Here is a 27,851-nt window from a genome sequence, read left to right as displayed (position 1 = left end):
AGCAGCTGATATTTATGGAAAGCTTACAGTGGGCCAGATATTGTGCTGAGTGTACAATGGACAACGGATCCTCAGAGTAGAAACCACCTAGTAGGTGCCCAGCACCATGCCTGACACACACAGGTGCGCAGAAGGACTCTGAGAGGGAACAGCTAGCAGATCTTCCCAGTTTCATGGCTGGGGAGGCTGAGTACCAGGTGGGGAGCAATTTACCCATGTGTCAATCAGGCTTTGCCCTTCTGGCACTAGGGGGGGGCTCAGAGGCTGGTGAACAAGCAGAGCGGAGAGAGGGGTGCCATCAAAGTCACATGACCGAGGACTCAAGGACTCCGCCCACATGTCCCCCCTTAGTCCGTGGCTTTGCCTTTCTACCCCAGGCAGCCTGGGCTGGGCACTGGGATCTGGTGTTACCAGGCTTAACCAATGTGCCGGCTCCTATGGGAGAGGAAAGGAGAGGCAGGTCAGCCGCCAGCCTTGGGGTGAAGTGCCAGAGGAGGGGGCTGTGGGGACTCCAAGAGCAGGAGGGGACGGTCCGGGGCCCTGGGCTAGCTTGGCACTCAGCAGATGAGTTGGCCCCAGGGACAAAGCAGCCCAACATCAGGAACCCTAGGGACCCATCAGGACCCCCCCACCCATCCCCAATTCCATCCTCCCATCACCATCCAGAGAGGAGTAACCCCCACCACCACCAGGCCAGGGAGCCAAACAGATCTGAGGAGTCCCTGAGCGAGACAGTGGGCACCAAGCCCCGGAGCGGAGCGGTGCAGGGAGCTGTCCCCACGTCCCGTGCTGGAGCCCCGCCCGCCCATCTGCTCCCCCAGCCAGCCCCCTCCTGTCTTAGATGCTGGTAGTTGGGCTGCTCAGTCTTCCTGCCCAGCTGGCCGCTCTCATCAGAGCCTGGGGTTCGCATGCTATTTAATTCCCTCCCTCCCTCCGGCAGAGGGAGGGGCTGGAGAGGGGTTGTCTGCAAAGGGGGGGAACCTCCCAGCTGCTCCCCCTCCCCCCTTCTTTCCTCACCTCTCTCCTCCCTGCGCTTCTCTTTCTCTATAGCATCCCCCTCTGCTGCTCCCCCCAAATCAGGAAGGTCCCTTCCCTACTAGCCATGCGGGGACGGTGAAATCTACTCATGAAGCGCCTACTGTGTGCTGTGCACAGCGGGTTCTCAGGGAGGAGAGAGAAGCTGGGACGCAGAGCATGCTGGGTGAAGGTCACGGCCAGGAGGGGCCGGCCTCCTCTGTGGCAAGGGGCAGATTCACGCAGAAACGAAAGGGGAAGAGGGCAGACCCTAGCTGGGCTCCCGTGCCTCACACCTGCACCCTAGCTACTCAGAAAGCTGAGATTTGGGGATCCCGGTTCAAAGCCAGCCCAGGCAGGAAAGTCCGTGAGACTCTTATCTCCAATAAACCACTAGAAAACCAGAAGTGGCCGTTGTGGCTCAAGCAGTAGAGCACTCTCCTTGAGCTGAAGAGCGCAGGAACAGCGCCCAGGCCCAGAGTTCAAGCCCCACAACCACCACCACCAACAACAAAAAAAGTCAGACCCTCCCACAGGAAGGGAGGGGAGGAGGGAGGGAGGAAGTGGGGAGGCTCTGGCAGGGGCATCCATGGGGCCTGGTGGGCAGTATGACTTGACCTTTCCTCCCAGTACCCCGGGTTCAGGCTAGTCAAGGAAGGCTTCCTCGAGGAGGCAGGACGTGTGTTCGGGGCCTCAAAAGCAAGGATTCTGGCAGGTAGATAAAGGCAAGATGCTGCTGGTCAAAGGCCCTCTCCTTGGAACTGTGTTGGAGTCCCGGCCCTGGCCCCTGTTCCATGGGTGATTTGTTCCCATCTCTGAGCTGGATTCCACATCCACAGCCCAGCGATGATAGTGTCCCAGGGGTGTCCCAGCCTCCAGTGATGGGCAGTAGGCCAAAACGGGGCAGCACAGAGCCTGGCCATGGCAGGTGACCCATAGGTGTCTGCTGCAGCCTTTCTGGCCACCAGGCTCAGGCCCTTTGTCTTCTTCTCTTCCCACTGGCCCCCAACAATCCCTCCTCCCTGTTTCAGTTCCAAATGCCAGGTGAGTTACACTGCCTGGGACTGAGATCTTCCTCAAAAGAGATCTACAGCCTTCCCTCCCACCCCAGGGCCTTTGCACATGCTGATCCGGCTCCTTAGGCCAATCTTTCCCTCCCTACCCCCTTCACCTGGTTACTTCCTAGTCAAATCTCAGCGGAAATGCCACCCACTCTGGGGAAAACATCCCCGAACCCCCAGCAGGGTGGCACTCCCTGCTCCAGACCTACTCCCAAACTTCTGTCCTCGCCACTCTTGTCTCTGTCTGAAGACACTGCCTGTCTATCTCTCAAAGGGTCCTGTTCTTTGCTGCTGTGTCCTTCCTACAAAGGAGCCGCTCACTGAACAGCATCAGCAAAGCCCGAGTCCCATTTCCACCTTGCGCAGTGCAGTCCCCCTTCTTATCCTCTCTACTTAAGGCCCAAAGAAGGCAAGAGTCCTGCCGCACTGCCCTAACTTTGGCCCCTTTCCGACGTACACGCTGAGCTACCCAGCCTCTTCAGACCCTTGGAGCCCTGGGGGAGGAGGCAGGGCCAGGGGGGATCCCACCTGCCACCTCCCTGGGTGAATGGTGGGGCTGGCCAGCCCAGGAAGCACTGGGCCAAAGCACGTCTCATTTTAATTTCGGATTCACTTAAGGCTACAGGCCTGCTCAGCTCTGGGCTGTCAGTCAGCCTTTCTCAAGGCTGCATCAATTAGTTTAAAAATATTGAATGTAATTTTGCCTGACACAACATATTGCAGCTACTGCAAAATATAATTTATTTTAGAAGAAGAAATAATTAAAGTAATTTGCATGTCAGTCAGCTGAACTGAGATGCCAGGGGAGGAAGGCAGGCCGAGGGGGCGGTGGGGGCGGGACCCAGCCTCAGAAACGGGCACCTGGCACCGGACACTGGCGAGGTCAGGCTGAGCGGGGCTCTGAGAGGTGGAGGCCAAGGGATAGCTAAAGAGAAGGCTGGTGACCTTGTGTCTGGATGTTGCACCCCAGCTCTGCCTTGGGGGGGATCCCCTGCCACTTGTGAGGCCTCGGTTTCTTTATCTGTAAGATGGGGTCGAGAAGGCCTCCTCCCCGGGTTATTTCCAGGCTCCTGTGGGATCCTAGGGCATTGTAAAGTTGGAAAATCCTGCTTGGAGGTCAAGGTGATGGGCCGATGGGTTTATTTTACATCAAAACACAGAAGGCAAGGGCTGTGATTGACAGTTATTATATTGTGCCCGGAAGGGGCCTCACCAGAGGCCAAGCATTGGGCCAAACCCCTCCCCTCCCGCCCCCCACCTCCACTTGCTGGTTACCCCAAGACACAGCTCACCATATTCGGTTCCTATCAGATCCCCCTGGGAAATATTTTAAAAACATCAATGGCCACGCCTTGGACATTGGGACTTTTTTTTTTTTTTTTCCAGTCATAGGGCTTAAACTCAGGGCCTGGATGCTGTCCCTGAGCTCTTTCGCTCAAATCTAGTGCTCTACCACTTGAGCCACAGCACCACTTCTGGTTTTCTGATGGTTAATTAGGGATAAGAGTCTCACGGACTTTCCTGCCCAGGCTGGCTTTGAACCAAGATCCTCAGATCTCAGCCTCCTGAGTAGCTAGGATGACAGGCGTGAGCCACCAGCACCTGGCACCTTGGGACTTTTGAATGGCTCTCCCAGGAGATCTTGGGTAAACCCAGGCCAGAGAACCATGGCGCCAAGGTCAAGGGCTCTGCTTCTTAGAATGAAGGATCCCAGGCCAGAAGGACCAGGTGCTCCCAGGAGGTGACCCTAGGACGTGTCAGGCAGGGCTGGGACAGGCGAGGTCCTCGGGCAGGTGGCTCGTGCTCCAGGAGCCCCTTCTGCATAGACTAGCACCGTCTCTCCCTCCAGGCCCCACCCCACCCCCTCCTGCCTGGGCCTGGAGACAGGCACCAGATTGTGACTGTGCCCCCCCCCCTCTGGCCTCCTGAAAGCACCCCATCTGTCTGTTTAGGTTCCTTGGCAGTGTGCTCTTAAAAATAACAGCTCACCGGGCATTCCCAGTCACGACTCGCATCCCTCAGCCCCCGCCCCCGGGAGAGCCCTCTACTCGCTGAGGCTGCAGATCTGCGTGAGCTGCGAAGATAAGGGGGTCCCAGGTGGAGGGGAGATCCGGAGGGAGGGGGGATCCAGCCTGAGCCGATGAAGGCCCCCCCACCCTGCTTTCCCACCGCCTGCCTCCCTTTATCAGCCCACTCCCCTCCCCGACCCTTCGAGTGCCTGGCTGCCCAGCAGCTCCCTGCCAGCCCGGCGCGGGACCCCAGGTACACACCACTGTTTGCAACGTGGTTCTTCCCTCCTCCTCGTGGGTGCGACTGAAGTCAGTAGTGGGTATGGGGCTGGGGTAGCTAAGGGCCGGTGGGCAGAGAACACCAGGATGGGGGTGGGGGCAGGGCTAGGAAGGCCCACCATGCAGATAGGCCAGGCTGCACAGCAAGGAAGTCTGCACACTTAACAAATACTCACCTAGCACTTGTGGCTTACATACGCCCGGTTGGAGCCTCACAGACAAAAGTATGACCTGTTTCTTGCCAAACCTACACGCTCGGGCCCATTTGGCAGATGGGAAAACTGAGACACGGAGAAGGCAAGGGGGCTAGTGCAGCTCAAACAGCCTCCGAGCGGCAGGCCCCGATCAGAACCCGGGGCCAGTCCTAGCGCGTCGTTGCTCTGCCACGGCCCAGTGCCGGGTATCGCAGGGGGCAGGGCCTTTCCCAAGACCCCGCCGCTGCCCAAGCCTCCTCCAGTCTCAGTCCTGGGCTTCGTTCATTTGTCCAGCGTGTGTGAGAGCTGCAGATGTAGAACCCATGGCTTCCTCTTCACGTCCCAGCTGACGGTGGCAAGGGGGTCAGCGTGGCCTCTGCACCCGCGGGGGGGCACGGCCAGGGCAGCGGCGGGGGTGACGGTGACGTTTCTGTGGTGACGGTGGGGAGGAGGGCGTGGGTGGCTCTGACAGCTCCCTGGGGTGCTGGCGCTAATGGGAGTCATGGGGCTGGCTGATTGGCAGAGGCGGTGTAGTAACGGGGGTGGGGCTGCAGGTGGCGTTGCTGGGTGGTGAGGTGTGTGAAGGGGTGGGCTGGGGTGTGGCACTGACACCGACGCTGAGGAAGATGGTGACAGCTCGCCCACCGAAGCCGGGTACTCCCGTCCTGGACCTTATATCGATTCAGGCACCTCCCAAACCCTCAGTGCCACCCAGTCCAGTCCTGGGAGCGAGGGGTTCCAGGGTCCCTCAGCTTCCGCCCCAGCCCCTCCTGTGCTGTCACGGCAGACAACCACGCTCAGCTGTCCCGAGCATCCCTGCGGATCCGGATCCTGGATGTGAACGACAACCCCCCGGAGCTGGCCACGCCCTATGAGGCCGCAGTGTGCGAGGATGCCAAGCCAGGCCAGGTACCACTGCAGGGTGCTGGGGGCAGTACCACTGCATGTGTGAGGGTGCTGGGGTCCAGGTACCACTGGGGGGGGGGTGCTGGGGGCTAGGTACCACCACGTGTGTGTGTGTGTGTGTGTGTGTGTGTGTGTGTGTGTGTGTGTGTGTGTGTGCTGGGATCCAGGTACCACTGCATGTGTGTGTGTGTGTGTGTGTGCTGGGATCCAGATACCACTGCATGTGTGTGTGTGTGAGGGTGCTGGGATCCAGGTACCACTGGGAGGGGCAGTTTGGGCGCTGGGATGGGTGCCCGGCCTGGCAGGGCCCCTGGAAGCCCAGGCCAGTGTGGCAGTAGCCTCCCCACCAGCCCCGCCCCTCCTCCCCTCAGCTCATCCAGACCATCAGCGTGGTGGACAGAGACGAGCCGCAGGGTGGACACCGCTTCTATTTCCGCCTGGTGCCCGAGGCACCCAGCAACCCTCATTTCTCTCTGCTGGACATCCAGGGTGAGTTAGCTGTGAGCCAGCAAGGGGCCGGCCTGGAGAGGGCGGAGCGACCTTCCCTGCCCCCCACTGGCGCCCCGAGGGCCAGTGCTGGGTCCAGGGTCAGAGCCCGGGTCCACCCGTGGCTGAGCCAGGCCACACAGGGCGAGCAGAGAGCGGGTTCGCTGAGAAGGGGGCATCCAGGCGAGCTCTGGGGGGCACAGGGATCCAGAGAGGGCAGCCAGAGGACCTGCAGGCCAGTGCCCGGGAACACCTCTCCTTGAGGAAGCTGCACATGCTCCCTACCTCGGGGGTACCGGGGTCTCCGGTTCCGTGCCTTGGGATGCCCATCACCCTGAGGAGTTCACATCTGCCCTGTGCTGGTGCTTCTGGCTTCAGCTCCGCACTGGGGAAACAAGCTCCTGTCCAGCTGAGTGTGTTGGCAGAGACAAGGCGTTGGTAGAGGGAGGAATAATGTGACTCGGGAGCCTGGGCTCTGGGCTGGGGCATGGCTCTAGCTGGAGAGCACCTGCCTAGGATGTGAATGGTGGCTCTCCGTGCAATCCTCAGTAGGGGAAACAAACAAGCAAACGAGAGCCTAGATTTGGCTCTGTTCACTGCCAGAGCCTGCATTCCTAGAGCCACGCCTGGCACATCACAGGGGTCTGAGAAGATGTGTTGCGTGAAACTGAAAAATAAGGCCAGGTAAGATTGGACGCTCCAATCGTAGGGTGGTCTGGGAAGGTCTCTCTGAGGGGTCCATGGTGAGTTGAGATCTAAAGGAAATGAAAAGGGTGAGCCTTGCTCATAACTGGTCTAGAAACAGCAAGCACAAAGGCCCTGAGGTAGAAGCTGAGGTGAGAAAACAGAAGACTTGTGTGGTTGGAACAAGTGAGGGACAGGGTAAGGAGGAGATGTGGTCAGAGACCTTGGGGGTCCAGACTGCGTCATTCCTTCTGGCGCTGGAATAGATCTGAGCTCACCCCAGGACCCTCACACCGGCCCTCCAGAGCGCATCTGCAGTGACCTCTGAAGCCAGACCCATCTGTATTCCCTGAAGCCATGTTAACAAGATTTAACAGCCGGTGCAGCAGCAAAGACAGCCGGAAAAAGATATTTACCACAACCTGGAGGGGCCCTGGTGGCCCTGCTGTGCCCAACATTAACCCCTTAGTGGCTTGATTGTGTCAGAGCGTTGGTGCCTAGGCGAAGAGCTGAGGCTGAAGGAAGGATCTGGGGCTGGGCCACGGCTATGTACACCTCTCTAGACTATTCCAGTAGCTTACCAACCAGCACATCCCAGCCCAGGCTTCACTCAGTGGCATCCTAAGCTAGGCCCCAGAGGCTCTGATAACCCAGATCAGCCTCTCCACAGTCACCAGCCTTGCCAGCCAGGGGCTTGAGATTCTGCCCTCTTCCCCCCAACCCTGCCTGCTTCTCTTTGATGAGCCCTCCCCCCTCCCCCCGCTCCCCCCTCCCCCGGCCAGAGCTGCCCTCCGAGGTGAGCATAGGCCCTGGGATGGGGTGCAGCAGCCTGCCGAGCTCAGGGCATCTCAGCAGGGCTCCTCTTCCGGTCCCTCAGCCCCTTCCTGTATCATGCAGGCCCCCTCCTCCTCCCGATATAAATATCTTACATGACAACAGGCTACCCCACCCCATCTGTTTCTTTGTGCAAATTTGTAGCCAGTTTGGAAACGTGATTTATAAATATTGCTCTTGCAGCCAGCAATTGACACTGATGTATGTCAGGCCAGATGGATGGGTGCAGCGCTGGGCACGCGGCCCACCTAGATGGGTGGGCGTGGCCCGGTGTGGCCAGGGGCTTCCCCCGCAGATGCCAGCTGCTGTGTGCTGGGGGCGGGGAGGAGGGGCGAGCTGGAAAGGTTCAAGAATGAGGCCCAGGGAATTTCTTTCCTGGGGCCAAGGAGTGGCAGAGGCTGGAGCTCTCAGAACATATGGCTGCCTGGCCAAAGACAGGAACCCTGAGAGACACACATCTCTGTCTTGCTTGGCAATTTGAGGCTGGGCCCCGGCCAGCCGCTCATTTCTCAGATCTGTCTGCTTCTCTGTGTTGTCACTACTGCTATTGTTTCCCACATAGCACACCGAAGCCTCCGTCTTCCAAGCCCACTCTTGTATTTTCGGTTTTCCTGACTAGACAGCAGGCTCAGTCAGGAACAGGAACTGCTGTCCACCTTCGTGCCTGCCGGGTCCCCAGGGGCTGCGATCGTTGTGACATGTAGAGGATGCTTTGTTCGGATCTGCTGTGAAATGCATCGATTATCTATCACTAGGCCACTTCTTGGCTCCAAACCCGACAATTAGTGGTCTCTCATTGCTTTTAAGAAAATAATCCTAGGGCCCAGCATGGTGGCATATGGCTATAATCTCAAGTACAAGAGAACTGGAGGATTATGGTTGAGGCTAACCCGGGAAAAAGTATGAGGCTCTCTCTAAAAACAAGGTAAAGCAAAACCAAACCTACAGCAAAACCACAATGGGCCACTAGCCTGGCTCAAGTGATAGAGAAGTTGCTTAGCAAGTGCAGGGCCCCTGACTTCAATCTCCAGCACGGCAAAGAGAGAAAGAGGCAGGAAGGGAGGGAGGAGGGAGAGAAGAAGAGAGTGAAGGAAGGGATAATCATTTAAATTCCTTACTAATCTTTCCACGATGCACTCCTGCCTGTCCCTCCAGCCTGGACCAGACTCCCTCTTAGCTGTCACCCAGCCCCCCAGCCACAAAGGACAGTGTCCAGTTCCTTGGTGTATTATGTTCTAGCCTTTGGGCTTTTGCACAAGCTGTTCTTTTTCCTTTGCTCAAGGCTCAGAAATACTAGCATCTCTTCCAAGAAGCTCTCCCTGACACCTGTTCTCCACCCATCGCTGGTGAGGCCCCCTGTTGGGTGCTCTTCGTACACTTGTACTTCACCACACTTCCCATGGCTCGTAATTGTAATAAACATATTGGGTTAGCATTTGTCTCTCATATTGGAAACTCTGATCCAGGACCACAGTTGATTTATATTTCCATTGTTTTCCTCCAGTGACTAATATAATGCCTAGTACATAGGAGTTAATAAAGATTTTTTGGGGGAAAAAAAAGAAGGGAGGAGGGAGAAAGGGAGGAGAAAAGAAGGAAGAAAATGAGGGAGGAAGCAAAGAAGGGAAGAAAGAGAGGGAGGGATGGAGGGAGAGAGGGAAGAAAGGAGGGAAGGAGGAAGGGAAGAAGAACAGTGGGTCAGTAGATGGGTGGTGAGGGTTGATGAATGGATGGACATGATGGATGAATAATAGATGGATGGATAGGTGGATGATGGAGGTGGGCAAGTGTGTGGATGTTGGATGAATGGACAGAGGTGAGTGGGCAGATGTATGGATAGATGGGAAGATGGATGGATGAGAGGATAAATGGATAGATGGAAGGAAGGGTGGAAGGATGGATGGAAGAATGGATAATGGAAGTGAACAGATGGCTAAATGGGTGGGTGGAGGTAAATGAGTGAGATGGCTGGATGGTTTAATAGATAGAGAAAGTGTAAGTATGTATGTATATATGGGTAGGTGAATGGATGGATGGATGGATGGATGGATAAGTGGTGGACAGATAGATGGATGATGGATGGACAGATTTATAGAGGTATATGAATGGAAATAGATGGATGGATTAATGGATAGATGGAAGTGTATGGATGTATGGATGAATGATGGAGGTGGACAGATAGATAGATGATGGCTGGATAGACAGATGGATGAAGATGGATGAATGGAAATGGATGGGTGGATGTATGGTTAGATGATTTCATTAGACAAATTCAAACAAGTTACTTCTCTCCGAGCCTCAGCTTCTACCTATATAAAATAAAGACGATGCTCCTGCTCCTGGTGGTTATGAGGACCAAACACTGCTCTTCATTTTAAGCACCTGCATAGTCCTGATACATAAAAAGCATCCAGTCAGTGCACATGAGAACCACACCACTCTCCTCTTTTCTCTCCTTAGTAATTGAGACCCCTTCCTTCCCCAGTGGAAGGCAGATGTTTTTCCAGCTGGGGGTGATTCACCCTTTGGCGTAGGGGGAGCAGGAGGGGGGTAGAGTTTGAACCAGAGCTGGAGGAGCTGATCCATGAGCACAGAAAGTGGTGGTTCGTTCAAGCAGTGTGCCTCAACACTGGCTCAGTGCCAGAACCTCCAGTTGGCCAGCAGTGGAGAGACGGGCACACACTAGCTTAACGCAAGGTGACAAGTGCTGTAACAGAACTGTGCATGGCACCTGCATTGTCAGAGTAGGGAGCGGGGAGCCATAAATCCTTCCTTCCCAGGGAAGCAGAGAAAGGAGGCCAAAGGAAGGAGGTGACATTTAGCTGGAGCATGACAGATGAGAAATTTGCCCAGGCAAGAAGGTGGAGAGGGTGTCTCGATAGTGGAGATTTTATGAGGAGTGGCAAGGACACCCAGGGGCACGAATGGGGTGTGGCACAGGGAAAATGGGGCTGAATCAGAAAGAAACATTAACCTGCATATGGCGAATTTACATGTGCCTGGAATTATTCTAGGCCTGGGTTCTATCATTTAATTCTCACACCCTTATGATGCTTTTTCTTGGTTTACAGATTAAACTAAGGTCTAAAGAGCTGAGAGGTTCTCTAGCTAGTGCAGGACACACTTAGCATTACTTTTTAACATTTGTACATTGAAAGGTTCGAATGCATGTAAAAGTGGAGAAGGGAAGCCAAGGATGGACCACTGAATTGGGAACTACTGAGGAAGGGGCTGTTAGGCGAGAATAATGAGAGGATTTCCAGCAGGAAATCAGGCCCTCCTTTTGCGGGGTTGGTTATAAAGGGCAGAGCAGCGGTCACCTGGCCTCTGACCTCTTCCTACCACCATGAATGAGAACTGAGAGGAGCCATCTATGATCAAGTGGCCTGACTCATACAGGACAGGTGTGGAGGAGACAGGAAGGTCAGAGGAAGTACCTGTGCTCCCTTCCCCTGAGACCTGCCCGGATCCCCAGGAACAGGCTAAAGTTGGACACTGAGTAGCATTTGTGCCAGTTTACTATCCGCTCTGGCTGCCTGTGAAAAAGGAACATGGGTTAGGAGACCCCAGGCTACAAGCTCAGCATCTTAATGAGAGTTTTCCAAGCCAGCTCCAGAAATCTTGACTGGCATGAAGGACAGAAAGGTCCCTCCGCCAAAGGCAGAGAGATGCCAGCCAGTGTTCCCAGTGCTCTCTGATGACCCTGAACTTGTCAGGACCCAACAAACCATGATCCAAGGACCTCTAGACTCCTAGGGTCAGAATACATCGGACAACTGGAATGGGATCAAGAATAAAAATAGGTTGTTGAGACAAATGACCAAAAAAAAAAAGAATTCTTTTTGAAATAGCCAAGGCCAGAACCTTGGCCCAGCTGGGGACAGAATCTTGGAATCGTTGGGGACAGTACCTTGGCACCGCTGACAACAAATCCTTGCAAGAGCTGGGAACAGAGGCCCAGGGTAGCAGAGGACAAAACTGGAGGCTATGTGACTGGAACACACAGTGGGCAGCCGAGGGCAGAATTAGGGGACATGAGGGAACAGCCCCAGTTCAGTCAGTTAAGAGGCATCCGTTGGGACATGAAAGATAAAGCTCCAGGTTGGAGCAGGAGGGGGCTGGGATGAAAGGGGGCTGACCTGAGTCACTGCCACCTGCTTCTCCTGAAACAGACAACACGGCCGCGGTGCACACACAGCATGTGGGCTTCAACCGGCAGGAGCAGGACGTCTTCTTCCTGCCCATCCTCGTGGTGGACAGCGGGCCGCCCACGCTGAGCAGTACGGGCACGCTCACCATCCGCATCTGCGGCTGTGACGGCTCTGGCACCATCCAGTCCTGTAACACCACGGCCTTCGTCATGGCAGCCTCCCTCAGCCCCGGAGCCCTCATCGCTCTCTTGGTCTGTGTCCTCATCCTGGTTGGTGAGTCCCCTGAAAGCAACCCACCGCTCCTGAGTGCCCCTCATCCTAGGATCAGCTAGCCTCAGTTTTCCCCAACACACACACACACACACACACACACACACACACATACACAACCAGCTCCAAGCCCTAACCCACAGCTCCTGTGGGAAATCTCCCAAATACAGAGCCACGAACCACCTGTCCCTGGCCTCCCCCTGACATTCCATACCTGCTGCCCAACTCTACACAGCCCAAACTCTTCCCTAGGATTTAAAAGCCATGCATATAAGGCATCAGTGGTTCACTCCTGTGATTCTGGCTGATTGAAGCCAGCTCAGGCAGCAAAGTCCATGTGACTCATCTCCAATAAACCAGGAAAAAAAGAAGCCAGAAGTAGAGCTGTGTGGCTAAGTGGTAGCACACCAGTCCTGAGCGAATGAAGATAAGAGAGAGCTCCTTGGCCCTGAGTTCAAACCCTAGTAGCAGTGTACACACAAAGCCACACATGTATTGTAAAAATTCTCTCTGCCTTTAGCCCCATTTTATTCTCCTTCAGGAAAATGTACAACTACATGATCCAAGAATATCATCTTGTTTTGTTTTTTGGGTAGGAGGGGTCCTAGGGCCTGAACTCAAGGCCTGGGCACTATCTTTGAGCTTTTTGTTGTTGTTGTTAGTTGTGGGGCTTGAACTCTGGGCTTAGGTGCTGCCCTACACTCTTCAGCTCAAGGCTAGTGCTCTACCACTTGAGCCACAGCATCACTTCTGGTTTTCTGGTGGTTAATTAGAAATAAGAGTCTTACAGACTTTCCTGCCTGGGCTGGCTTTGAACTGTGATCCTCAGATCTCAACTAGTAGCTAGGATTACAGGCATGAGCCACTGGTGTCCAGCTGTCCCTGAGCTTTTGTGCTCAAGATTAGCACTATACTGAAGATAATAAGAGTTTCACAGATTTTCCTGCCTGGGCTGGTTTCGAACTGTAATCTTCAGATTTCAGTCTCCTGTGTAGCTAGACTTACAGGCATGAACCACTGGCATCCGGCTACCATCCCATTCTTTAGAAGAGGAGACTTAAGCTCAGAGAAGTGAAATGGTTATGTGGGGACAGAGCTTGTCTTTTGACTTGAACTTCGATCTCGTCACCTTGTGCTCCTCTTCCTCTACCTCTGCCCCCTGCTAGGAATTTAGACAGGGCAACATCTGAATGGCTACCTGATACCACCAGCAGTTATTGGAGCCCTGCTGTGTCCCGAATGATCTAAATGGGATGCTCCCTTCCCAGCCCTTGCCACCCAAGTGCTAATGAGATTCCCATCCTGCTGCTGGGGGCCCTGGGATGTTTCCATTATGGGCACCAGCTCAGCTCAGTCCCCTGGGAGACAGCAGCTGCCTCCTGCCCTCACTGGCGCGGCCTCTAAGGAGGCTTGTGCCCTCCACCGAGCTGGGAGCCCAGCCTCCCTTCTCTTAGGCTCAGGGCTCTGGAACCTTTTTTTTTTTTTTTCCAGAGGGTGCACTTTATGGCGGTTTCATTTTCTGAGGCAGTGCAAACAAATTTCTGCCTAATTGCCCACAAACGAAGAAAGTGCACATCAGTACTCTAAAGGTGACGGGCGGAATCGCTGATGGGGCTGGCGCAGCTGCCGCCCGCCGCCCGCGGTCCCCGCCATCTGCTCTCGCGGGCATCCCCTTCCACAGCTCTGGGCCTCCGGCTCCCAAAACTGCCTCTCCATCTTGCCCACACCCCTCCCGATGCCTCCCTCCCCTCGTGCCCTCCCTCCAGGCCTGGCCCCAGCCCCCACCCCTCTCCCTGTCTTAAGCTACTTTGTGAGGTCGTGAGCCAGTACCAGGCTCCATGGTCCTAGCAGCTGGCACTGGCTACTGTTCTGGCTGGAACTATTCGGACCAGCAAGAAGAGTCTGATCCCTGACATAGTACCCAGCAGACAACTGTCCATCCATCCATCTGCCCATCCATCCATCCATTTTCCACCTGCCAGCATTTGCTTATGTATATCATCCTATGTGCTGGACTATTGAAGGCACATGTATTCATCAGTGAGCAAAAAGACTTGAAATCTCTGAGTAACGGAGGAGTTGGGGTTGCTGTCACTGCCCTGGGGGGAGACTAACGGTGAGAAAAGGAGGAAAGACTGATCTCACCTCTGGGTACATCAAACTTGAGATTCTCTTGGTCAGCCAGATGACACGGGATGGGCAATGGAATTCCCATCTGTCCAGGCTTCAGGGAATGGTCCGGCCGAGATGTATTTGTCAACTTCTAGACGGAACTTCAAGCCAGCAGACTAGAAGAGGCCCCAAGACAGGGAGCATGCATGAAGAACCAGGTCTGAAGCCCAGAATGTCTGACTCTAAGCCTGAGAGGTGAAAAGCCTGCTTAGATGCCCTTGCAGCCAAGTGTGGTGGCAGACACCTGTAATCCCCACTAGTCAGGAGGATCTGGAGTTCAAGGCCAGCCTGGACAAAACTAGCCAACTCTGTCACCAAAACAAAATAAAAACAGAAAGGCTGGGGTGTGACACAAGTGGTAGAGCAGTTGACTAGCAATGACAAAGGGCCTGGGTTCAATCTCCAGTACTGGAAAGACTAAGAACAAGCCAACAGTAAGGTCGTGCGAGGGGGAAGAGGAGATATGGAGAAAAGAGATATCATTCATTCATTCATTCATTCATTCACTTCACATAGCCGCCTATTCACCCACATTTTCATTTATTCACTGATTCATCCCAGATTTTAGTCATTCACTCATTCATCCAAGTTTCGTTCATTCACTTACTCAAGCATATTTCCCTAGCTTATTACACACCAGGCACCAAGCTAGGCACACGTTTTCCAGGTCCAAGAAGGTACTTTGGCAGCAAGGGAGACAGCCATGTTACCTTAGCAGGATGTGGTCTAAGGCAGATCCAGGACTCCCCACTTGAGCTGCCTTCTTCATTACCCAGAGGCCTTAGAAAAGCAAACTGCCAACCTCACCAGCATGTCTAGGGCCCACCCGAGCAGGTGTGTTTCTAAGGAGTTCCCAGGGGTGGCTGCAGCCGGCCCAGGGCCACTACTACTTTCCTGTGTAGTGTGACAGGAAGGGGACACCCTTCCCAGGGGATCTTGGAGGTGAAGTCAAGCCCTGGGTAGCCAGACCTGGCACTGTGTGTTCTGGGGTAGGAGGAGACATGGAAGGGCCTGGGGTTTACAGGGGAGCTTTTGTAGGTTTTATGGAGTTTTGTGTGTATGTGTGATGGTCCTGTGGCTTGAACTTGGAGCCTGGGCACTGACCCCGAGCTTTTGTGCTCCAGACTAGTGATCTAGCACTTTAAACCACAGCCCCACTTCTGGCTTTCTGGAAGTTTATTGGCGATAACAGTCTCATGGACTTTCCTGCCCAGACTGGTTTGGAACTGTGGTTCTCAGATCTTAGCCTCCTGTGTTGCTAGGATTACAGGGGTGAGCATCTGTGCCTGTTCCTATTGGTCTCGATCTGAGACCTGAGCAGGAGCCGGGGACTTCCGGTGTAGATAGAAAGGGCAAGGGTAACGGGGCAGAGCTGAGGACACCCCTCACTCCTGCAGCTCCGTCTGCCTTTCAAGCTGCAGCCTTCCCACCCCAGCACCTCGGGTCCTGGCACAGTGCATCTCCCCATGAGTTCAAGGCACGGCCCTCAAAGGTTGACTTCAGCCCCCAACACCCACAAACCCTTTGCACTTTCTCTATACCACCCCAAACCCCAGTGGTGACCTAACTTCAATTTGCATACCTCCAGAGACAGGTTCAGTTCTGACAGTAAGATGATTTGAACCCGGCCACTAGGATTATGAATGGCTCACACTCATAATCCTAGCTACTCAGGAGGCCGAGATCTGAGGATCACAGCTTGAAGCCAGGCTGGACAGCAAAACCCATGAGACTCTCATCTCCAAATAGCAAACAAAAAGCTAGAAGTGGAGCGGGGCTCCAGTGGTAGAGGACCAGCCTTGAGCAAAAAAGCCAAGCAAGAGTTTGAAGCCCTGAATCCAAGCCCTACTTCACACACACACACACACACACACACACACACACACACACACACACACACACACGCTCTCACATACATGCACACACGTACACTGCACATACGCATACACATGTACACATGCTCACACAGATAGTTTTGAGCAGAATTTCTCTAGGCTGTTGTGCACTGGGAGGGGAGGGGAGGGCTACACTGGGGTGCTGGTGAGCAGAGCCCTCACCCACGCCATGCCCCGTGTCCCCCGTGTCCTGTGTTCCCATGTCTCATGCCCCGTGTCCCCTGTGACCCTGTGTCCCATGTGCCTGTGTCCCATACCCTCATGTCCCCATGTTCCCCATGTCCCCTGTCCTGTGTCCCTGCTCCCGGTATGTCTGTGTCCTCTGTCCCCCATCCTGTGTCCCCATGCTCCGTGTTCCCTGTCCTCGTGTCTCCCGTGTCCCCGCGCCCTTGTGTCCTGTCCCCCGTGTCCCCTGTCCCCCGTGTCCCCTGCCCCCCGTGTCCCCCCGTGCCCCGCGTCCCCGCGCCCCGCGTCCCCGCGCAGTGCTGGTGCTGCTGATCCTCACCCTCCGGCGCCACCACAAGAGCCACCTGAGCGCCGAGGAGGACGAGGACATGCGGGACAACGTCATCAAGTACAACGACGAGGGCGGCGGCGAGCAGGACACGGAGGCCTACGACATGTCGGCGCTGCGGAGCCTGTACGACTTCGGGGAGCCGCAGGGCGGCGCGGCGGGGAGCCCCCCGCGGGGCCCGGCGCCGGGCGGGCCGCCCTCCGCGCGCCTGGCGCTGCCGCAGGGCCCGCCGCGCCCCGAGCCGGACTTCGCGGCGTTCAGGGACTTCATCGGCCGCAAGGTGGCGCTGGCGGACGCGGACCCCGCCGTGCCGCCCTACGACGCCTTCCAGACCTACGCGCTGGAGGGCGCGGGCTCGCCCGCCGCCTCGCTCAGCTCGCTGCACAGCTCGCCGCGCAGCGGCTCCTCCGCCTCCGAGCAGGACTTCGCCTATCTCCGCGGCTGGGGCCCGCGGTTCGGGGCCCTGGCGGCGCTCTACGCCGGCCACCTCCGCGCCGACGCCGAGGCGGCCGCCTCCTAGCGCCGCCCGCCGCGCCCGCCCCGGGGGCCTCCGCCGCCCCCTCCGCCAGCGCCCCGGGGCCCGACGGCAGGGGACTGGCCCGGGGCCGCGGCGCAGAGCGAGGACTCCCGTCATCACCGGAGGGGGCGACGCGGGCGGCCCTGGGGGGCCCCCCCCGAGCAGGTGGAGGGAGGGAGGACGCTGCCCAGTGCCCCCCTCCACCCCCTCCCGCCCCGCAACACCTGATCAGAGGAAGGAAGGGCTGTTCATTTACTAAGCGCCTACTGTGTGCCGGCTGCGGGCGGACGGGAGGCGGGGAGCCCCGCCCCGAGGCCGGGGGGGGGGGGGGGGGGCCTGGCCCAGGACCTCCGGGCAGCCAGGGCCCGGCCTGCGCGCTCACCCCGCGGCGCTGCGCCTCCGTGTCCTCGTCTGTCAGATGAGGTTAATAAACAGAACCTACCTCGAAGAATGGTGAGGAGGAGAAGGGTTCGTAGGTGTCCAGCGGCCGGGGCCGCGCCTGGCCCACGGTAGGTGTTCAATAAATGTTAGCCTTTGTTACTACGCTCGCCTCTGTCGTTACTGGAAAGCCCGCGAGGTCCGGGCTGCCCCTCCCCAGCCCAGAGCGCCTCTCCCTGCCCCCTGCATCTCCGAGGACCCTGGCTCCAGAAGGACCGCTGCCATTATCTTAGATGAAAAGAGGAACTGGGCGCCCGTGGCTCACGCCTCTAACCTTGGCCACTCAGCAGGTGGAGGTCGGAGGATTGAAGTTCAAAGCCAGCCCAGGTAAGAAAGCCTGCCAGACTCTTATCTCCACTTAACCGCCAGAAACTCCCAAGTGGTAGGAACACCAGCCTGGGGCGAAAAAGTCAAGTGAGAGCATGAGCCCCAGTACTGGTGCGGGTACGCGCGCGCGCACACGCACGCATGGATCCAGGGCCTTCGCAGGGACTCATGGACAAATAGCAGAGTCCTGGGCCCAGGCATATGAATGAGGATAGCAGTGATGGCAATGATGGCAGGGACAGCCACTTATACACTTCAGTGGCGCCTGCTGAATTCCAGGCTCTTTGTTAAATACCACCTAATCGACAGGAATCCAGATAAAACTCCTGGAAAATACTGTCCCCTGTGCCTAACTCTTAACCTCTCCTGTGTAGTTTTGAGCATGTACTCTTCATTAGCCCTGTAGATGGCAAGCTCCCAGCTCAAGGAACACAAAGCCTGCAAGAGTCTGGGACCATGCACCGGCCCGCCCCCCCCCCCCCCAAGCCTTGGCTAGGATTCTCTGCGGAATTCCAGGGAGCAGGGATGCACAGGAGACTGAGGCGGCAGGAGGAAGGGGAGACACTCCAAACAGACAGCTGATTTGGGGAGCAAGGTGGCAGCCCGCACAGTGCAAGCATACTTCTGTGCTCTGATGGGTTCCACCGTGCATGCACGTGTCCACACGTGGCTGTGGCCACACCGCAGGGGGGTGGGAAGCCAGCGTGGAGCAGCCCAGGGTGGAGAAGCAGCTTCCCGCCTCCTGGGCAGCCTGGGGGAGCTGGAGCCGCTGTGAGAGGGGGCGGCCGGGCGCCTGCACCCGTCAGCCAGGCGTCACTGCTGCCCGCCCCCGGGTCACGAATCAGCAGCCGCGCGCTCACCTCCTGCCGGCAAACGTGCTCAGGCCAGCGCTGTCACTGGTCGCTGAGCATTTGGAAAATGTAACCCTGTCAGCCTTTGGTCTGAAGCGAGAGGCCTTACACTCCAGTGCCCGCACACGGGTGCAGGAGCGTGCCCGCCTAGGACACCCGTGCCATGCGCACGATTGCAGACACGTGTGCGGCCATGCACACATCTGTATGCATGCATGCGCAAGCCAGCATGCACAGCCCCAGGAGGACAGTCACAAAGTCAAGTGCAAGATGTCCATAAGTGGGCACGAACATGTGTCTCCCAGCACCTCCACAGAGAGGCAGAGAGGCAGCCTCCAACAAGGACAGCGGGAGGCCCGTGGGCCTCCACCTCCCCGCTGGGTGGGGCTCTGCGCTCACACCACCTGTGCTCACCCACCCGCCCTCAGGCCACCCACCGCCACGCCACGTGTCTAAAGCGAAAGCCAAGCATGCCCACGAGCAGGCACGTGCCTCCCTAGCCCAGCCCTCTCCCCTGACACACACACACACACACAAGCATGCACAAACCAACTCAGATCCCTGGCACGTGGCTGCATTACCCCCCCCCCCCCCGCAGTCCAGCCTGTCCCGGCCCCACATCGTCAGGTGTGCCGGGGACAGCAGGAACCGTGCCCACGCGCAGAAACCGCCACCCCGGCAGAATTACATCTGCCGTAAACTTCTCATCTGCAAATGATGATTAAATGTTATTGTGCAAGAGAAAAACGCCAAGGAGGGACTCATTAGCTTTATTGTCAAGAGGGTTCCACGGCTCCAGAGCCCAGCTCCAAGGCCGGTTTAACCCTCTCCACGCTGGGCGTGCGTGGGGGTGGGGTGCTATAATCGGGAAGGTACAGCATGAAAGACCCAGAGACAGAAATCCCAGCGTGAGACCTGAGGGGACCCACCAGAGCACTGTGCAGAGAGCCTTGGGTGTCTGAGAGGTGTGCCCGCCTCACCCCCCAGTTGCTACACAGCTGTGCGGTTCCTCTGGTGGCAAGGGCCTCTCAGAGGAAAGGGTGTCTCGGGCCAGGAAACACCTGGAACAAAAGTCTAAGGGAGACAGATGCCAGTGACTCACAGCTATGAGATCTGGAGGATCACAGTTCAAGACCAGCTGGGAAAGATCCATGCCTCTGTGTGTGTGTGTGTATATACATCTGTCTGTCTCTCTGTCTGTCTCTGTCTCTCTCTCTGTCTCTCTATCTCTGTCTCTGTCTCTCTGTCTCTCTGTCTCTGACTCTCTGTCTCTCTGTCTGTCTCTCTCTCTCTTTCCCTTTCCTTTTATCCTTTTTTTCTTGCTGGATGAATGCAGCTGAGATGTCTGGAGTTTAAACCGCCAACTTGGTCCAGGAAGACTAGCAGTGATCGCCTAAGGAACAGCCAGACAGGAAACAGGAGACTTGGGTCTTTTCAACCCCCTTGGAGATGGAAAACTCCAGCCTTCTCATCTCCACACTTGGTTTCCATGAGAAGATTGATCCGCTTCCAGCTGTGATTTGGGTCTTGTGCTCCTAGCACCAACATCCAGCTCCTGCTGGTAGACGAGGTAGAGAAGGATCCTGAGGCTGTGGATATGAGAACTGCTTTGAAGGCATGTTGGCCAGTGTTGGCGGTTGATGGGATGGAGCGGTGGTGGAAACGGAGGTCAAGGGTTTCCGGGTTGAGTGATGTGGGCAGTGGAGCTTGTCAGGAGCTGGAGACCCCAGGAGAGGCCCGAGCTGTGGGTCAGGCGAGGCCAGTGTGAGTTTGAGAGGCCTGCCGGAGCAATCACTTGGAAACTCAGCCCTGGAACGCAGAGAGGGAAGGGGAACCCTGGAAAACGGGTCACTCCAGACACGGCCTAGCACAGAGACCTCGGGAGATCTCCAGGTGCGAGGATCAGATGGAGCCCCTGGGTCAGGAAGAGGGGGAGGAGCTCCTGAACCTCAGTTTCCCCAGCTCTAAATTGGGGGCAACTAAAAGGGCAGCCCTTGGACTCCCTCCTGATCTCTTATTACTGGAGAATCTTCGGGAGGAATCGGATCCCCTTTGGAAAATGAAGCTAAAGCCAGCACTCGCGTGGGGGTGCGTGAGGGGGGGTTTGGGGGCGTCCCCTTTCCTGCAAAGAGCATGGGTTAACTAGATGACAGCTGTGAGAATGTTGGGGAAGGGCAAACCCAGAAGCCTGGCATTCCTCACCCCAGTGGTCAGTAGGCACCTGCTGTATGCAGGACACAAAGCCACAGGGAGACAAATGGGGAGGGAAAAGATGATGGAGCCCGCCTTGCCAGGAGTCTGGGGGGGGTCGTGGGGGGGGTGAAGGTGAAGGGAGGGGCTGGGAGAAGGGCAGGGAGGGGGTTGCTGGGAGCTCCTCCCCTTGCCCAGCTGCTGTGCTCAGAGTCACACCCCCTCCTGTGAAGGCGGGAGCTGGTCAGCAGAGCTTTAACATTTCACCTTGCCTAGATTCACCTGCGGACGCTGCTGTATTATCCCAACGTCATATGCCAGGTTGGCTCACAGGGCAGAGGAGGCCTGTCCAGACAGGAAGCCCGAGGTGTGAGGGCAGAGGGGCAGCCTGCGCCAGGCTGGTCTTCTGGCCTTGCAGACAGACAGCTTCTCCCTGGGCCTCTCTGCCTCTTCTCCCTCCACACAGGCCTGTGTCTGGACCCCAGTGTCTCTGTCCTAGAAGAACAGGGTCGCTGTGGGTTAGTGATCCCCTCCCCTCCCCCCTCTCCCCTCCCCCCCACCCCCACCCCTCCCCCCCCACCCCCACCCCCAGGCTATAGGCCCACCTCACCTCGGCTGCTCACATCTGCAGCGACTCTGTTTCTGAAGTGTGCGTCTGGGCTGGGCTGGGCCTCAAAGCATGGATGTTAGGGGCAAACAGTGCCACGCCAGGCTCAGCTCCAGCTATGGTTCCACTGCTCCACCGCTTGGGGCTAAGTCCTCTGTAGGCCGTGGGTGTGCAGGGGTGGAGGCAGGGAGCATTTCCCTTCCTCTTCTCTCAACGGCCCCGATTCACTCCTGCTGAAATCCACACAGAGAGGCCACTCAGAGAAAACCGGAGACCTGTCCCATGCAGACTCTCCCATGAATACCTACAGCGTGGTGGCATGTCCCAGGGGGTCCCCAACATGGAGACATGGGCTGCAACTCAACACACACACACACACACTCCTCAGACACTTGGATGTGTGCTAACACGTTCATCGAGGCCCAAGCAGAGCCTGGGGACAGACACACCGGTGTGTTCTCACGGTCACATGTACACACGTGCTCCCGGCATACAAAGACACAGCACACACAGCGGCAGCACGTACCACGGGGTTTGCGCCCCGGGGACACAGCCACGGAGTGTCTGCACGCACAGAGCGTTGAGTACCCTTGTGGTAGGCAGAATGCAACGTTCACGCCCCACACCCGTGACTCACAGCGCTGCTCTCGCTCGTCATTGGAGAGAATTCAATCTCCATCCTGCCCAGACAATCACAGGCCCCGCAGAGCAGGGAGCCACGGAACTATCACCACCCCCCTCGCCCCTCCCTCCCCCCATTCCCTCCCCCCCTCGTCCCTTCCCCCCCTGCCCTTACACAGGGCATTGTGACAAAGCCTGTCTCCCCTCCCGCCTTTTTGGAGAAAAAGGATTCATCAACACTGAAATGTGTGCAAGCATGCGCGCACACATACACATGCACACACACACACACATGCACTAGCAATGACACACACAGACCGGGTGTGGGCCGCAGGTATTAAAGGCATGGTGTGGAAGGTGGCATGTGTATTACACAGGTCGCACTCTCACAGCTGGGTAGTGCAAATGTGTGCACACCTTTCCGGGGTGCGGGAACTCACAGCCACATAGTGGCACACACACACACTATAACACCTACCATGCCCCACTGTGCTGAGTGAGCTCTCTGGGGTGCTGTGCACCCAGACGCACAGCCATGAGGAGCTACGTGTGTGTGTGTGTGTGTGTGTGTGTGTGTGTGTGTGTGTGTCTCGCAGGCTCTGAGATGCTAGCGTATGCACACACATGCACACCAGGCCCCCACAGAGGCCCGGCCTGTCCCCTCCAGGACCACGGTCCCTGCCCACGCAGCCAGCCGGGCCTGCTGGTTTCCCTGGAGGGAGGGGGGCGGGAAGGCCCCACCTGCCGCCCGCCGGGCGTCGCTCCATCATGCCGGTGCGCTGACATTCAGAGCCGGCGCGGAGACCATTGCATTTAGCCGTAATGTGCCACAGATTGCACTGACATTTGGAAAATATTCCACCTCGGGACCCATTCGACTTCTAACTTTTTTTCCTGGAAGGGGAGAGAAGCAGCAGAGGGGAAATGCGGCAGGCCTGCAGCACCGGCTGTGTTCCCAGACCCCAGAGGCCTGCTGTGCCCACCTGGGCGCAAAGATGGGGAGGAGCAAGGGCACAGCCCCACTCTCCCCCCTCCCCCCTTCCTCCCCCCTCCCCCTCCCCCCACGCAGCGGGCCATCAGAGAGGCCCTGCCTGGAGCCCCCCTACCCGACCTGAAACCCTGTGATATCTTCTTGGTATTTTTCTTCTCATACTAGGATTTGAACTCAGGACCTTAAGCTTGCGGCGCCGATGCTCTACCTCTTGAGCCATGCCACCAGCCCCGTTTATTGCTGGTTATTTTGGCGACAGAGTCTCATAAACTTTTCTGCCCAGGCTAGCTTCAAGCTGTGATCCTCCAGATCTCAGCCCCAAGTAGCTAGGATTATAGGCGTGAGTCACTGGTGCCTGACATACTGCCTTGTCTTAAACACGCCACATACACGCCACCTTGGTCAGTGGCGGTGATCTTGTGAGGTCGGAACTACTCTCGCCTCATTTGAAAAATGAAAGAGAAAGACTCAAAGCTCAGAGATGGGAAGAGAACCTGCCCAGGGCCGCACAGCCAGGAACGGCTGGGAGTTGAGATTTGAACTCAGAACCTGCCTTCTTTCCACTCCAAGATGAATGGCTTGAGTCAGGCAGATGCTGACCCCCCCCCCCCCCGGCCTGAACCCCTGCACAGCCTTTCCCCTTCTTCCTCTCGGCCTCCCCAAGCAGGGCGGCTGCTGCCTCTGGCATGATGTCGGCAGGCAGCGTCCCCAGCTTCCTGGGAGGGAGGCAGAGGCTCGGCTGCACCTGGGAGCTGGGAGAGGCGCTGAATAGGGTTGGCGTCTGCATCATTCACGTGCTTCATCTCACTGAAAGAAAACCTCTGCCTCGTAGGAAATGGGCGGTCAGATCCTCATTTCCCACAGCTGCAGAAACCGGGGCTGGGATGGAGAGATTTGCCTGTGGTGCCCCAGCCCCCTCTGGAATCCCATCCAGCTCGGGGGGGGGGGGGGGGGGGGTCCACCAGCCGCCAGGTAACCCCATGGTGGCCAGAGGGGCCTGCTGACCGTGGGGAAGTTGGGGGGGCACCAAGGGCCATGACACCGGCCCCCTTGGCTAGTCCAAAGAGAGGGAGGAGAGGTAGGAGGGCTGACTGGGTTCCTCAAGAACTGATTAATCTTCCTTAAAGCACCCCAAGTCCAACTTCCCAAAAGGCAAAAAAGAAAGTTAGGTTAATCTACTTGGAACGATTCCTGGGCCGCGCGGGGTGGCGATCGATCCGCGCACGCTCGCCCGCGCGCTTCATAAGTAATTCTCAGTAATTACAAGAAAGAGGGGCTTTCGGTGACAGCCTCGCTTCAGAGAGAAGCCCCTGGGGAAGGGGGTCAATTGACATCGGAGGAGGGGCCTGCCCTGCCCCCGGTGTGTGGGGGGGAGAGGGGGGATGACTCTGGGGCCCCCACCCCGCATCCTGGCATGGGCCACACGATCACTGCAGGTCCAAGCGCCAGAGCTTCAAGTGGGTGGGGCACGGGAGGCCCCGCGTGGAGGGCAAACGAGGATTTCTGGTGGGAGTGAAGGTGGCCCTGGCCGATGGCCCCAGAGGACTGCCAGCAGCCAGCATCAGGAGCCTTGGGGACACCAGCAGCGCCCGCCCCGAGGGCGTGGGGTGCGTCACCGCACCCAGGGGCCCATGGAGGCCATCATCGGTGGAAATCGCCAGTGGCAACGTGGTGACCGCCGTCCATGCCTGGCACCCAGCTCCCAGCAGTCACCCACAAGCGCCCATCACGGCCACGCCCCAAACCCGGCTCGGCCTCCTGACTCACGTCCTGGCACAGAGACGCTGTCCTTTGTGTCTGCATGCTCACCAGCGCGTGCCTGGCGTGGGATGGCGCTCCGGAGACACAGTCGCCATGGAAGAATGAGTGATGCTCTTAGAGCGGACAGGGAGCATTGCTCTGTCCTGTCGTCACCGGGATGTCCCTGGTGCCTGGCCGATGCGTCTCCATGGCCTCCGTGCTGGCGGGGGCCGCGTGCTGGCCCCAACGCCCCACACACTTTGGAACACAGGTCCCGCACCTCTGTGCTGTCCGGACACGGGACTCCAGGCCCAAGGACACAGCACATCACAGCCCTGAGAGACAAGGGCCCTGCATGGGCCTTCAGCGCCTCTCTTCTTTGCAGTAAAGGAGGGATGGAGGGAGCAAAAGCAGGCGGAGGCTGGAAGGTAGCTCAGTGGTGAGTGCTTGCCTAGCAGGCATGAGGCTCTGGGTTCGATTCCTCCGTACCAGCTACACAGGAAAAGCCAGAAGTGGTGCTGTGGCTCAAGTGGTAGAGTTGCTAGCCTTGAGCACAGAGAGGCTCAGGGACAGTGCCCAGGCCCTGAGTTCAAGCCCCAGGACTGGCAAAAAAAAAGCAGCAGAGCCTCGCTCTTCACCCCCCTTTCCAGCGTCCACCCCAATACAATTTCTCTAGAGGGTTCCCAGGTGCTAGAGGGAAAACGCATTCCACCTGTCAACACATCAGCAGCTGTCTGACAGCCAGGGAGCTGGTGGCCTGCGCCACGGCTGGCCACACTGTGGCCGTCCACACTGCTCTCTGCAAACTCCCTGCAGGCAGAGCTGACGGCCCAGACTCAACCTGGGTGCGGGATAGCTCAGTCAGCCCCGCACTGATGCCACACCCACCGCACCGAGTCCCCCGTGCCTCTAATCACACCCCGGGAGCCTCGGCTCTGGAGCCAGAAAGGAATCGATCACTTGTCCAATAACTCATTTATGATTTCTGCTTTTGCCACGCGGCCCTTGGACTGCTCTGTACTTGGTGTTTCTCTTCTGCGAGCAGCCTGCTTTTTAGGCCTAATTTTATTTTGAAAGCAGAATGGGAAAGATGTAGCATGGAATGGTGTTGGTGACCCAAATTAACGCACGAAGGTAACACACTGGTGCCTGGCTCGAAGAAACTGCCCCAAGGAAGACCTGTGACAAAACACACCCGGGAGGACCCCACCCCATCCTCTACACAGAAGACAGCGGGGCTGGAGGAGCGGCTTCCCCAGGAATTTGCCATGAGCCTGGAGTGTGGGAATGTGGAATTGTCAGACATGCAGCCTTTGGGGGTACAAGCCCTGGGATCCCAGCTCCGGGCTGCCTGGGGTAAACCTGTGCCATTCCTGTATCAGGAACCAAGGATTCTCTTGCTGTGTATTCTTTTTTTTTTTTTTTTGTCGGTCATGGGGCTTGAACTCTGGGCCTGGGTGCTGTCCCTCAGCTCTTCAGCTCAAGGCGAGTGCTCTACCACTTGAGCTAAGCGCCACTTCCGGTTTTGTGGTGGTTTATTGGAGATAGGAGTCTCACACTCTCTCCTGCCCGGGCTGGCTTTGAACCTCCAACCTCAGATCTCAGCCTCCTGAGTAGCTAGGATTACAGGCGTGAGCCACCAACGCCCGGCTCTTGCTGTGTATTCTTGGGTAAGTGCCTTCCCCTCTCTGTGCCTGGTTGGACAGAATGTGGTGGGTTATTTTTTTTGTTGTTTTCAAATATTTGCTTTGCACCTAGAGATTCTAGAATTCGGAGATCTAAAGAGAGGGATTCTTACATTTCTAGGATGGAAGTCTACAAACTTTTCCCACTACATAACTTCCATTACCAAGGGCCAAGTAGCTAGGATCCACTCTTCCTCATCCACGTGTGTGAGTGCGCACAATCGCAGACTATCCATAATGGATGGGTGTGGCTATGTATCAATAAAACTTTATTGGTGACACAAAGGCTGGCCCACTGGAGACTGCTGACCTCTGTCTGGGCCTAGGAGGGTAAAGGGGGCCTCAAAGTTGGGAAGTGGGCAGTAGCTCTGAGCCTGCGATTGGGCACTGGCCCCAGAGCCCCTCCCCGCGCCCTCCCAGGCCCCAGAGCCCTTCCCCACGCCCTCCCAGGCTGCCCTCTTCTGTCTGACCCTCCCCCAGGTCTCACAAAGCTTTCTCCCTTGAGAAGAAAAGGCCAGGTCCTCCGCGTTGGCCAAGGGCGCTCACTTCAGCCCAGTGTGGTCCGGGCACGGGCATGCTCTAGAAAACAGGAGATTTGGACTTGAACTTGCACACACACACACACACACACACACACACACACACACACACACACACACACACACAGACCAGCCTCTCCACTCTCCGATCAGCTATAGATCAGCTGTGGAACAGGCCCCTGGCCGGCCCAGCCCCTCCCGGCTCCGCCCAGCTCCCCTTCCCCCTGCAGCCTTCCATCCGCCCCTTCCCCTGACGCAGGGTCCAGGTGGGGCCGCGCCTGGCTGGGCGTGTTGAGCTCAGGCTCTGGAAACGGTGCAGCTGTCACTCTTCCACGACCCAGCTGGGACCACTGGCTGTATCTTCATTTCGGTCCAAGCTCTTTTCCAGACGGGCTGCTAATGAGGGCTAATGGGCAGCTCTCCCGGCTGGCTCCAGCTGCTGCTCCCGCCCTCTCTATTCAAGCTAGCCACGGAGGGAGCAGCATCATGGCTGGGTGGACGCCCCCCTCCCCCCCCCGCCTCCCCCCCCAGCCTTCCAGGTTAAGCTGGGCTGTCCTCAGTCTCTGCCCTCTCATCTGAGAATGGGGTGAAGGAGCAGAAGGCAGACAAGCAGGCAGAGGTCATGGGCTTATGTATGTGGGGGGGGGGTTGAACCCCAAGCCACATGCCCCTGAACTCAAGTCATAGCTTAATCTTGTTCTGGCTGTGTGACTTTGGACAAGTAACAACCTCTCTGAACCCAGACCCCTGCATGTATGCAACAGCCCTGCCTCACACGAATGTGGCAAGAAGAGAATGAGGAGCGTGGGCTAAACCGTGGCCAGTGCCGCGGCGCCTGCTGCTTAGGGTTCCGAATGGCCTGGCAGGAGGCGGAAC

At 57.2% G+C, this 27,851-nt stretch overlaps 1 protein-coding gene across 1 annotated transcript in view; it reads left to right on the top strand.

Moving 5' to 3' along the window:
- The window catches only part of Cdh22 (cadherin 22), a 65,814-nt gene extending 48,825 nt beyond the window's left edge, over positions 1–16,989 (top strand). Inside the window, exons 8-11 of the mRNA XM_042694702.1 lie at positions 5,345–5,466; positions 5,835–5,952; positions 11,640–11,891; positions 16,439–16,989. Coding sequence (XP_042550636.1) covers positions 5,345–5,466; positions 5,835–5,952; positions 11,640–11,891; positions 16,439–16,989 — 1,043 coding nt within the window. The remainder of the gene's footprint in view (positions 1–5,344; positions 5,467–5,834; positions 5,953–11,639; positions 11,892–16,438) is intronic.
- The last annotated feature ends 10,862 nt before the right edge of the window (positions 16,990–27,851 follow it).

The sequence above is a fragment of the Dipodomys spectabilis genome, unplaced genomic scaffold (assembly GCF_019054845.1).
Source record: "Dipodomys spectabilis isolate Male_0828 unplaced genomic scaffold, ASM1905484v1 ptg000175l, whole genome shotgun sequence".
Classification (NCBI taxonomy): Eukaryota; Metazoa; Chordata; class Mammalia; order Rodentia; family Heteromyidae; genus Dipodomys; species Dipodomys spectabilis.
Note: the sequence above shows the minus strand (reverse complement) of the source record. Positions and strands in the feature narration are given on the sequence as shown.